At 46.2% G+C, this 12679-nt stretch overlaps 5 protein-coding genes across 5 annotated transcripts; 3 read left to right on the top strand and 2 right to left on the bottom strand.

The window, feature by feature from the left end:
* Positions 1-576: 576 nt before the first annotated feature.
* Positions 577-1048, top strand: BGW36DRAFT_432093 (uncharacterized protein; the record flags this gene model as incomplete). Its single annotated transcript, XM_046221080.1, has 3 exons — positions 577-639; positions 705-814; positions 874-1048. 3 exons carry the CDS (start codon positions 577-579, stop codon positions 1046-1048), a joined length of 348 nt encoding a protein of 115 aa, XP_046067635.1.
* Positions 1049-2318: 1270 nt separating this feature from the next.
* On the bottom strand, positions 2319-4619 carry BGW36DRAFT_363872 (uncharacterized protein; the record flags this gene model as incomplete). Its single annotated transcript, XM_046214500.1, has 5 exons — positions 2319-2621; positions 2678-3245; positions 3305-4303; positions 4364-4455; positions 4533-4619. 5 exons carry the CDS (start codon positions 4617-4619, stop codon positions 2319-2321), a joined length of 2049 nt encoding a protein of 682 aa, XP_046067634.1.
* Positions 4620-5769: 1150 nt separating this feature from the next.
* BGW36DRAFT_363871 (general substrate transporter) lies at positions 5770-7598 on the bottom strand (the record flags this gene model as incomplete). Its single annotated transcript, XM_046214499.1, has 5 exons — positions 5770-5870; positions 5934-6088; positions 6141-7047; positions 7107-7430; positions 7484-7598. 5 exons carry the CDS (start codon positions 7596-7598, stop codon positions 5770-5772), a joined length of 1602 nt encoding a protein of 533 aa, XP_046067633.1.
* A 454-nt stretch (positions 7599-8052) lies between these two features.
* BGW36DRAFT_432091 (Alpha/Beta hydrolase protein) lies at positions 8053-9776 on the top strand (the record flags this gene model as incomplete). The annotated part of the gene is made up of 3 exons (XM_046221079.1): positions 8053-8234; positions 8288-9125; positions 9180-9776. The coding sequence occupies 3 exons, from the start codon at positions 8053-8055 to the stop codon at positions 9774-9776; spliced, it is 1617 nt and encodes a 538-aa protein (XP_046067632.1).
* A 236-nt stretch (positions 9777-10012) lies between these two features.
* On the top strand, positions 10013-11277 carry BGW36DRAFT_54181 (glycosyl hydrolase). Its single transcript, XM_046222408.1, has one exon. The coding sequence runs from the start codon at positions 10203-10205 to the stop codon at positions 10950-10952; it is 750 nt and encodes a 249-aa protein (XP_046067631.1). The 5' UTR covers positions 10013-10202; the 3' UTR covers positions 10953-11277.
* Positions 11278-12679: the final 1402 nt, after the last annotated feature.

Here is a 12679-nt window from a genome sequence, read left to right as displayed (position 1 = left end):
CACGGATGTGGAATGCCCGGATGTGGAATGTCTCTGATATCATCGGGCAAATTGCTGGATCCACTGCAACAAGCTCTTACCGCATCTGCCGTATCTGCCGTACAGTACAACCCCGAAGTCTTTCGGAGACTCAGTTGGTTCTTCGGCCTAAAGGTGCGTCAAACCATGGCTCTTTTTGATTTACATCCGATTTTGATTTACATCCGATCCGATCTTATAGGTATCGGTCATTATTGGGGAGCCTCGTTCCGGAAGCTGAATAGCAAGACTCGGTTCACTCAGCTTCCTCGCCGAGAGATGCTCCGCCACTTTATTTCTTTCTTCGTGAAATACCAATAACAGCCACAGTGCCAATCCACCGTATCGGATGACGTATCCAATATGCTTCATTCAACAGATATAGCCGAAAAATGATTGACCAGTTATAACAGTACATCGGCTTCGGCAACTGGATAGATACCTTTACTAAAATTTTTCAAATAAATTCAGCGCGATCTCCTTGTTGTGTGTCTCTAAATACTCTTTCTGCTTCCCTGTGAATAGTTATTCTGTTTCTGACAAACTTCCTAAGTTATCATGTCTGGTGATCCTGCAAACGGTGTACTAGTGCTTCGGCCATTGACGGGTAAGAAGGATGAGGTGAGTTATAAAGGCTAACAAATTCACTTCAATACTGACTGATTTGTCAATTTCTTTTGTTATAGCTTGATAAATTTTTAGCCAAAAACCTCAGGGATATCCGAAATGTGCCTGGAGTTGTTATTGCCTATCATTTCTGGGTGGAGGAAAAGGGTCAATTTATAGTTATTGAGAGGTTTGTGTTATCATCTTAATTCACGTCCTAAGACCTTTCGTTTATAATATTTTCTCTAGTTTCGAGTCCACTGAAGCCATGTTCAAGTATGGGAATAGCGAATATCATGAACGGATGGTGTCAGACATCGTTAAATTAGTCGAGACACCTATGGAAGCATTCAGTGACCAAGGTTCTACTGAAGAACTGCAAGGATTCCGCCGGACAGCACAGGCTGCGCATATTGGTGTCTGAGTTAATAAATTAACTTTAGATTAAAAATCGATAATTTAAAGTAGAAATTTAAATATATGCGTTTAATTTTATATTTTAAAAAAAAGAAATTAAATAATATCCTTTATATAATTTTAAATATAACAATATTAGTTTGCTATAATAGCCCATAAATGCAATAGAATCTAGAGATATAGGTAATTTGGCCAGTCTCAGTACCTACATGTCTTGACACGGCGTTTTGAGTTACCACCTCTGACTTCCCCCATAGACTTCCAATATGTTGATCGACCCCAAAATCGTTCATTTTCGTGAATTTACGTCTGTTAACCCGGGGCTTACAGATGTAAACAGTCTAGACTATTTATAGCATAGCAACACTCCTCAACAGAAAATGAAATGCTGTTAACACCCTTAGATGAGGTAGAGATATATTTGATTACAAATTAAATAGATCAAGGATGATCAGTGCTCTTAATCAGTATTTCTAAATATAGTGCCAAATTAATAAAGATAAATCTATATATTCAAGATATTTATATTAGAAGAACTCTTTCTTGGTATAGATAGATTATTCTAAGTTCTGGAACTATAATAATAGCTCGTGTATTTCTGGGCACATATGTGGTTATTGTATGCAAGAAAGTGACATTAGTACTATATCTCTCTAAAATTTCATTGTTGGAGCATAGCAGGCTCATGGCTGCTTAGGATAGAGATAATATTAATAGATACAGATAATTAGCAGAAAGATATAGAACACTTCTATCCTCATATTAAGTAATTTTAATCTAGATACAATCAAACAGATTAAATATAGTATTAGATTAGATAAGTATTATTAATTCTATTTAACATATTCTATATATAATAAATTATATACTAAAGTATAAAGATGATGAAAGGTTTGATAAAAAGTCTAGTTAAGGATGGGGTACGGCCCCTGATAGCAGTCAACTGTCTGAGAATGAGATAAACCTCAGGTAATGTTGGATTGGCACCCTAACTTCTAATAGCAAACCAGCTGCTAGACAACTTGGATCTCTTCTTACGATACAACCCGTAGCATCTATGATAAGTTGTCTAGTATTTTCAATAACTCAGTATCTTTATCTCGTAAGCGCTTAGTCGTGAGCTGTTACAAGAAATATGGATCGTCCGGCATGGCTATATGAGGGGGCAGACAGTCATTTACCCCATTTCTTGTTGAACTTCTCCTATCTGACTGTATTTTTGACGCCAGTAAGGGATACCAAAACCTGCTAAGGACACTCGATTGCATTATTCAGAATTAATACTTTAAATACTCTTCCTCCAGGTCTTCTGCATCAAGTACAGGCGTGATAGTACTCATAACTTTTATATAGGGCTGCAAGTATGGATGTCTGCCACCTCTGAAAAGTGCAAAGAAGGCGAGAAATCCGTTCAACAATTCTCTAGTGTGCGACGGCGAAACTGAAGATGATAATACAGCTGCATTCTTTGGACCGGCGTTCTGTCTCTGGAGGCCCTGGTTCGTATCGGATCCTGTTTCGTTGATCTGGCCAGTTGCGAATCGAACGAGAGACATTGCCACATTATGAACTTTCTCAACCTATTATCGGATCTTAGTGTGTGTCAATGAGAGGAGAAGGAACTCAAAAGACTGACAAGCCCAACTCCATGGACCTCCATACTACTTAGGCTCGATGTCCTACAGACTCGTAGAAGTTTCTGGGCAATCGTGGCAATGTAGTCTAATCGAAATTCGGGCATTTCGTCATTTTGAGTGAGATACTCGTGCTTCAGGCAAAGCTGCCACATTCGATGGTGCAGCCACTGGCGACTGATCAAGATATCAACTTCCTGAGTCTCGGGCAATCTGTCGGCGAAATATGTGTCGCTTTCAGGCAGGATGGCGGTGGGATTGCCAGGTTTAGCAGAATGATTCGCGGGAGTGTAAAGATTTTGGGATTGGAGAGTGATATACTGGATCTTGTAGAACTTGACAGCGTCTTCACGCGTGAACATGGTACACCGGCCTTCTTTGTCGGCGGCGCAGTGCCCATTCCAACAGTCAACGAGTCGTTCGTCTATGAGGTCGAATAATTCGACCATGCGCTTCAGGCCAGAGACGGTTTTGGCATCCGCCTCGTCGTTATTCTGTGGGATTGGGTCTTTGACTGGGCTTGGGTGTCGACGAAGATGAATCTTTCGATGGCGCTGAAGGGCATAGGCTCTGTGAGAGGTGTTAGCTATGCGTGAAGAGACATGTGCGTGGGACATTAGGCTGTTTACCGTTCAGTGACTGATAGAATCCAGTAGGTCCGTAACCTCTGGCGCTTTTCTTCTTCGCTCAGTCCAGAGTAAGCTATTGGATCCTGCAGTCCCATCATATCGCCCAACGTAACGGCTTCCTTGAGTCGAAACCAGGCTGCGTTATCCTGCCCTAGACCAAAGTGACAGCCGAATAAGAAGTAACTTGTAAGGACGGCTTCCAGTGATGGATCCTGCCCGAAGTTAGGGATACACCGCAGCTTAGCTGCCTCGCCCATCAAATGGAGGGCTTGAGACTCTCGATATGCTATAGAGCTGCGTTCGTCGATTAGAATGGGCTGAATGAGCATGAAGGCACCCAAGGCAAGTAGCATAGCGCCGAATTGCGGACAACTCCGGTGGTCCTGAGCTATCATTCGCTGATGGAGATAGGATCGTTTGAATATCGGAGCTGTGGCGTAAAGCCTCGTTGAGTAGGTGTCTATCAACGGAAGCAAGAACGACTCATTGACATTTGCGGGCCAGCAGCAATTGGTGATTGCGGGGTCGTTGATATTGGTCTGCATGCTGAAGGGTGGAAAGTCGAAAGAGTTCAGGGATGACGACTGGAGGAGGCGGTCTGAGGTCAGAAGGAAGCCAAGGTTCGGCATCGCCTGGAACACATCCATGTTTACATCCTGTGTCTTCTGTTCTGGTCCCGCTTCAGGATAGCTCCAATCGCCCTGACCTGGCAAGAAAATACTAGGACTAATTGGGGTGCTATTGTAGAGTTCGGCATTGGGATCTGTTGCTTCGACACCGCTCCACGACTCTCCTCCAGCGAGCACCGCTGGGGGAGATGGATGATCACCAGAGTTTGGTGTCTGGACTGAGCCTTCTAAGCTGTCGACGTATTCCTGATGATCTTCAAAACGAGTGGTCGATGGCAACGGAAATTGTCTATCATCTTCTCCATGTAGCGACTGAGGCGAGCCGCCCTGTAAACTGGTCCCTTGATCCCTCCTTATTTCCGCAACCCGACTGTGTATGACATGTCTCGTTAGTTTCAGTGGGCCGTGAGTGAAGGTAGAGATCACCTACCTGCCCAACGGCCCCCTCCTCTTGTGTTTCTTATCAAATGTGCACGTGAAGTCCTTCTCCGTGCATCGACGACAAGGGTGTTGTCTGTCACACTATTGGCTCAAAGGATCAGCAGAAATTCGGCATGATTTCTCATGTTGAAAGCAGAAGGAAACGAAGCAGGACTAACTCTTAACTTGCGAAGATTGCACTGATCACAGGCTTTCGTCTCGGCGTGGTACTGCAAGAATGAAAGGTTCTTGTGCGATTGCGGCATTTCGCGATTGAGGTGGGTATCTCTGAAGCTGTAATGGTCAGTAAAGTTGGAGGATCGGGGCAGGGTTCCGGGATGCGGGGAAACGGCTGATTATACCTGTGTGAGCGTGGAGATAGCGCCTTCTCCAACACCGGTAGATCAGATGTTTTGCCAAGCTACAGCACCCCACAGCTAAGTACATAGTAGTGGCAGCCGAGTAAGTCAAAGCACGCCCTTATGGACCACTCCCCATGTGGACCGCCCCTTTTTCTCCACAATCACACCACTTATATCAACAGGAACGGGCTCAATTACCTCATTTCTGAGCCTTTTTCGAGCTGATATCATCTGCATTGTATTCGGCATGCGAGACTACACGGAAACCGATATTTGCAGTGCGCTCAGCAATGTCGCCGCTGGCATATCGATCCGTAAAGCATCCGTGCGGCGGGGAGTCCTTAAGACCACATTGTTAGACAACATTATAAGGCTGTCAGAACTCTCACGATGCTCAGATCCAATACTAGAGGCTCTCGCCTGACTAGGAGACTCGCCTCGCCGACTGGGTCTTGACACAGGCGGAACTAGCGCTGCCGCCGACCCATTCGTAAACAGAATCCTACGCGCCGGCGGTGACACTCAGCAAGTTGGTAAGCGATGAATGGAGGGATGCAGGCAGTCCATATGGGGGGGTGGTACATCAGGGCGCGCTTTGACTTATTAGACATCTCGCATCGCATTATGTTAAAATTGCAGGTTGCCAATCGCCCACTCTCCCAGTTTGGAGACTTTGTGGGTGGAGTCTTCCTTAACACAACTCCGGCAATGCCGTCTATATTCGTTTCAGCAGGCTACAATTGTGAGACGCCAATCTATTGGAATACTAAGCATAGGAGAAGAATTGAAGCTATTTTACAGATCTCACACTTTTGTGTGCGAACAAACGCCTTGATCCCGTGACCTGGCGGACAGCCTGAGGCCGTCACAACAATAAACTACGGACACTTCTTCAGGTTCATTCCATTTGATAATCCTGTCAACTTTTATTTCCAGAGAAAGCGTACAAAGATTTCCTACTATAAATTGCAACTAATTACGACGAAGAGAGTATGATTGGCGTCCCAGGGATGCCAGTGAGGACAAACTCGACATATCAGAAGCCTGCCATTCTTTAGGCCAACTTCTCAATCTGCACCCCTTCGCCGGCCTTCAACGAGAGGCATTTGCCCATAGCTTCTTCGACGTGCTCTGGAGCAACGGCGCAGACATAACCTACACGAAACAGTTTTGTTAGTGTACAGCACTTGAAACAGTGCAAAGAACGCAAAGTCGTACCTCTGAAGTTTCTAGTTGAAACGCGAGCGTTGAACATTTCGTCCAGCTCGGCAGGTGACCGCCCTTTGGTCTCGGGTAAACAGAAGTAGGTGATTATTATGCAGCCAAGCATCCATCCACCGAAGATCAGATAAGTTTTGGCTGCAAGATTGGCTCTAGAATCGAAGTCAGTCTTTCCTTTTGACATAGGAGTGCAATACAACTTACTCGTCAGCATTGGCAATATATGGAAGCACGAACGTGACAACCATGTTGAAAAGGGAAACGCTCATGAACGTTAAAGCACCAGTCTTGTTTCGAAGACGGGCCGTTGGCATCTCCGACGAGATGATGTACGTCAATGGACCAAACCCTGCTGCAAAGAAAAATCCAAACATCAAACAAAAAGCAGCGGTGATTTTTGCAACGATTGGACTGGTCTGATCAGCGAATGCCACACCTCCTACAACCATGTCGATGATGAACAAAACGACGAATGAGGATAAGGCAAGGGTACGTCGCCCCATCCAATCGACGACAAAGAGACCGCACACAGCACCACCGAGACTGAGGATGTTAAGTCCCAGAACCAACAGATAGGGATTGGATGAACCAATTTGGGTTAAGAAGATGGTTGCATAGTTGGTGGCAAAGGCAATTCCGGACAATTGCTGAAAGTTGCCAATGGAGAGAGCAAGCATAGTTCGACGAAGGTTGGTTCCCTTGAATAGCTCGAACCATGAGACTTCGGTCTCCTCTGCGCGCAGTGATTCCTGGTACTTCAAGCTCTGCATCTCCAGCTCGATTTCATCGTCGGTGTAGCCTTGACGGACTTTGCGGAGACTAGCGTAAGCACGATTATCGTCTCCTTTAATTAGGAAATATGTTGGCGAGTCCGAAACAAAGGTCAGACCAGCTGCTATCAGAAGTGGCCATAGAACCTGAAGCCCGAGCGGAAGTCGGTAAGCAAAGCTTGTCGGGTTCTCATGTGTGCCCCAGCTGACACCCGAAGTGACCACAGATGCCGTGTCAATCAGGACAATCGACAGGCCAACGATTGCTCCTCGAACAGGTGCAGGCGCTATTTCGTTTGAGAAGCAAGACGTCATGCTCAGAAAGATCATGATAGCGATGTCTAAGGAAAACACCAGTCAATAATTACCTTTCAAGTTAAGTGTTGATAAGCATCCGTACTGGCAAAGGCGCGACCAACGGTAATGGTAGCAACGTTGCTCGAAGCTGTCTGAATCGCAGCTCCGATTAGACTGACCAAGCAACCAAGCCACATTGTTTTCTTGCGTCCGAATATATCTCCCATCCAAGTTGCGATTAGGAAGCCAATGAAGCTCCCTGCAACGGGAACAGAAGTGATCATTGAAACATCGGTGGCTGGGAGAATGTTACCACCACTGGTTGAAGCATGACCGAATTGCTTGATGAAGGAGGGCATGGCGATAACGCCACCGACGACAGAGCCATCATAGCCAAAGGTGAAGTAAGCTGTCGACAGCAGCAGAGCTATGGATACTGTAAGCTAGATATCATGGAGAACGCAAACAGGCAGCACTAACCTGTGACGATTAGACGACCATTGTGACGCAGGTGGTAAAGAGCGCTCTTGTTGTCGTGAAATTCGATTGGCTGGGCAACTCTGGGCTCACTCATCTTGACGTCGGTTGAGGCCATGGTAGCATAGAAGCACAAGAGTGATTGTTTGTCCAATGCCAAAGTTCATGGTGTATACCTGGGGAAGTGTGGGGACTGTAGTTCACCTAAATAATCGCGGGTGAAGAAAGGTCGATTCGTTAGTGCGACCCCAACTTTACCGGTTTGGGAAAAAAGCCGAGGAACCTCCTGCTCCCTAGATTATCCCCAGATCTCAACCAAAAGGGAATATTCCCGAGCCACGCGGCAGGAAGATTCCGACAGTCACCAGTTTGGGCACCTGGGTCCAACAACATAATTGCTGGGAGTCTCCTGGCGCTCTGCGGTGAGTCGGGGTCTGAAGGCATGAATCAGCGCCCCGCGTTCAATTGTTAGCGCACAGTCCTAAGATCCAACTCCAACTACACCTGCTCAAAGGCTTCATCTGCTCTTGTAAGCTAAGAATAACGTCCTTCGTAGCATTTCAACCTCGGGTATGGCTTCATCTCAGGACTATCAACATTCTCATCCCCTTCTGGGGAGCTTGGTTGGACTTCAACGGAATAATGTCACCGTGCAGTTCAGAGGCATCCCCTTTGGCTCGATTCCCGGCCGGTTCCGCCAGTCTCAATTGGTGACGCAGTTGCCTTCACAGCCCTATGTCGCAACCGAATATGGGTGAGAAAGCCTATGCTATTGGACCTAAAGATATAACTGAACATGATGTGTAGGCCAGAATGCCCACAGCCATATACACCATACCCTCAATACTGGTCTACGCCACCTGAGGAGAAAGTACCAAAGCCCCCGGGCTTTGACGAATTGAAATGCCTCAATCTCACCATCACCACACCGACAGCAGCACTTGTTAGCTCTGCTAGAGTGCCAGTGATGATCTGGGTGCACGGTGGTGCCTTCGCAGGTGGAAGTCATACAGTCATCGCCGGAGGTCGTTATGTCTACGACCCCATTGACTTCGTCCAGAAAAGCGTGGAAATCGGCAAACCGGTCATGGTGGTCGGCATAAACTACCGTACTGGCCCTCTCGGATTCCTGACTTCATCGGAACTCGCAGCAATCAACAAGGCTCATGGTGAACCTGTGGGCAACTATGGCCTGCATGATCAACTACGAGCTGTTGAATGGGTCGTCCGGTTTGGTGATGGACTCGGAGGTAATCCCAAGCAGATCACGTTGTATGGGACCAGTGCTGGTGCGGCTTCAGTTCATTATCATCTCCTCTCCGGTTGGGAATGTGGATTTCAAAGGGCAATTCTGGGCAGTGGAACTGCTTTGGGGATTGGACCCTTGAGCTCGGACCGACACCAAGCCCTGTTCGATGAATACACGTCGAGACTAGGTCTGAAGAAAGATCAGGCCGATCTTATAGCACGACTCATCGACATTCCTGTTGAACAGATTGTCGATGCTTCGAATTGCTCAGATACACTTGGATCCGTATATCACCCTTTGATTGATGTTGATTTTATTGGTAATGCTGCGGCGCAACGACACTCCAATAAGAAGAAGGAAGGTACTGATATCATGATAGGATCCTGTGACTACGAGGTTTGTCTCCCTTCGACCTTGTTCAAACAGCCTGGAAGTCTAACATCACCACAGAAAGAAGTCATCGAAGGTACCTTCTCGGACTCCTTGAACGACGAACTGGAGTTCATACAACGATTAGTGGCTTCGAATGGCATGATGGAAAATATGAAGAACTTCTTGACTTCGGACGTACTCCAAGCCTACAACATCGACCCACCCTCAAGCGACAGGTCGTCTTCTCATGACAGCTTCATGGATCTTGCTGGAGATCTGGGATTCCGGGTCCCACCTTACTATACGGTCCTGCATTCAGCTGCGAGAAGCTACTTCTTCGACTTCCAAGCTGTGAACCCCTACCCAGGGGCAAAGCAGAACTATCGCAAAGCTCACCATGGTGTTCACGATCTATTTGTGTTCAATGCGGCACCTGACCTGGTACCGCTCGAAGATCAACCCAACTGGAATGCGACCGCCACTCATGTGCAAGAGGCTTGGATATCGTTCTGTAACGGGCAAGTGCCTTGGACGCCTTTTGATAAGACAGTGGGCGGACCGGTATACGTTTTTGCAGATGGAGATAAGTCCGGAGAAGTTCGAGACTTAGAAGCGGCTCTCGGCAATGAGAAGGCAAGAAGATGGAAGGCTCTCCTTGCGCAAGCCGAAAGGTGAACGACTAGCGCGAGGTCTATATCACCTGGTTCATGTATCTTAAATTAGTAGCCAAACGGCGGCCAAGTTCAAAACTTGAATCGGTTCTTGCGAGGCTCGACTGCTACAGCGTCTCTTTAGCCGAGAGTGGTCTCGACTCTCGTTAAACAGGGTTCACAGTAAACTTCCAAGTGCATGATGATAGTTGTGTCACACCACATATTAGGTTTTATGCCAAAGAGGGAGATTTCCCGACATTTGAGCTAGTAGGATCACACGCCTCACTTATGGCGGGGTATCTCGCCCCGCAAAGGTACTCGACCGATCAAGCCATTTGTTCTCAAAGTCATCAGGATCCCCAAACTTCCTAGAAGATGACAACGGAAGTCTCTTTTACAGAACTGAGCTGGTCATGTTTCCGTTTGGCCGGTGCTAGACCTACCGATCATGGCCAAAATATTGCCACCCCACAACAAGCCACCAACGCCGCCTGCTGATTCATCTCTAGCAGTCACAGACTCATTATCGGCACTATTAGGTGTTAGTCTTTTACCTATCGGGACCCGAGGCACTGTTTGCTCGGAGGACTTTCAGAGATGGCGGCCTCGGTATCACCTGATGGCAGTTCGGGGCTGGATGAATGACCCTTGCGGTCTGGGCTACAATCCGGCCTCGCGACTTTATCACATTGCCTTCAAGTGGAACGCAAACGGCAATGATTGGGGTAACATATCTTGGGGCTCTGCAACATCAAGCGACCTCGTCAAATGGGACGTCTCGTTGACTCCATACCTCGAGCTAGGCACGCAGTATGATCGATGCGGTGTTTTCTCTGGTTGTCTTGTCCAGCCAGGTGTTACGGGGAAGGATGACGGAATGCTAACATACTTCTACACGTCCGCCAGCGACTCCCCGATCCACTATACACTACCATATGTATATGGCAGCGAATCTCTTAGCACTGCGACCTCCAAGGATAGTGGCAAGACTTGGCAAAAGCACCACAACAATCCTTTGCTTCCAGGTCCGCCCCCAGGGATCACAGTCACAGGGTGGCGCGACCCCTACGTCTCTAGTTGGCCTGCACTGAGCGAGTCCCTGGGCATTGCTGCAGACAGCGTCCTCTTTGGATGCATCTCGGGTGGCATCAAGGGTAAAGGTCCCACCGCATTCTTGTACTCCATCGACGGTAATTGAATATGCGCCGCAATTGAGAATTCAGGTGCTGAGACCAATCAAACCCGTATTATCCCCCAGTTTAGAAAGCGCTGTCGGGATGAAAAGATGTGCAGCCGGAAATTCGGGTATTTAAAGGTCGCGCGCCGTTTATATCTAATTCTACTTCCAACAAAACGGTATGGTAAGGAGGAAGACGACACAAAAGAAGATAAACGAAGAACAGCGGATCTCGATTTAACTACAGCGGTTTGGACGATGCTTGAAAAATGCACCGATGCACCGTCTTACAGAACGATTAAGGCATAATCTGTAGCAAGGATAGTTCAATGACGCTCAGGGTTGGCCGTCCTTTGCAATCCTGGCAAACAAACCATAAAGACCACAAATGATTCGCGCGTGGCAACCCTGCAAGCGACTATTGCAAAGTATATCGCCTCAGGTTTATTAAGGCACTGCCAACTAAGCTGGATTAGGGCTTAACAGTGCAGGCCTCTCGGATGTCGAACTTCATCTCGGCACATCAGAGTTTCCAGCCCACAGCCTTGTGCTGGCGGCCCAAAATGGATACTTTGAGAATGCTCTCAAAAGTGACTTTAAAGAAGGTGTGACGAAGGAGCTTCGGTATGCCCACGGAAGTATGCAAGCCCATTGGAGGATGCTTGAATAGATGTATACGGGAACGTATTCTGATAATCCCGCCCCGACACTAGAAACGCAAGATACGCGCTCACACGATTACCTGAAACCTGGATTATACCCTACACATGGAGTAAGGGGTACCTTAGGAATTGCAGTAAGATCAATTGTGCCCTATGAAGTCCCATCAACATATCATTGAGTCTATAAGCCTGCAATTAATGAGTTTATTATTCTAAAATAATACAATCTATTCTCTTCCTGATATTAATCTTAGCTGTTTTAATAAGCATATTTACTCTTATTAATAGCATGCTGTCCAGTTGCTAAGTCAATTTTTTGAAAAACATAGTATCCACATATAGATCAAAACCAGCTTTGTCTCCTGAAATAGGATAAATAATCTGGGAAGTCACTTTATTGTGATGATTGGGCTAAGAAAGACAATCTTTAAGTTAAGTATCATCTTACGCCAAGCTCCATCATCTCCCTGCTCCTCGTTCCCTCGAGAACAATCTCCATGACAATGAGATTTAGGGATAATCACATCTTCTCTACACTAGGCAATATGACATATAATATTTAACTGCGTTTATTGACAAACCTAGGCTAACCCCTGAAGTTTCTATTGTTAGATTTGTTCAACCTGCCTGGACCTTGATGCTACATAGATCTATCATCTTGTATATAACTAAAGCTTAATATAGATAACCATATCTTTACTTCTTTTAAAGTATTAAGCCTGCCTTCTGGTACTATCTAATACTAAATCTATCTATAATTCTCCATCCTTTACTAAAATTCAAGTAACCCTGTAAAGTGTTTATATTTATTAGTCAAAACTCTTTCTCTTTTATTCATTAAGGTAGATAGAAGAGATTCGTCACTACGCAGACATATACATCACTTTTCTCACAGAAGAAGATATTCACATACTCCTAGCAGCTGCGCTCGACATAGGAGATACATGACTTCTGGTAGCCCCTGTGTTTTGTACTCAGCGGAGAGCCATTGGAAGTTCAAATGTTGCTATCCGGTTGCGATCACTTTATATGTATTGAAGTTTTGAAGTCAATCCGCGCCACCTTGATTGAGGCTCGAAAGTTATT

Source organism: Talaromyces proteolyticus (genome assembly GCF_021365285.1).
Source record: "Talaromyces proteolyticus strain PMI_201 chromosome Unknown BGW36scaffold_12, whole genome shotgun sequence".
Taxonomy (NCBI): Eukaryota; Fungi; Ascomycota; class Eurotiomycetes; order Eurotiales; family Trichocomaceae; genus Talaromyces; species Talaromyces proteolyticus.
The sequence above is the reverse complement of the archived record's forward strand: the minus strand, read 5'-3'. Positions and strand labels throughout refer to the sequence as shown.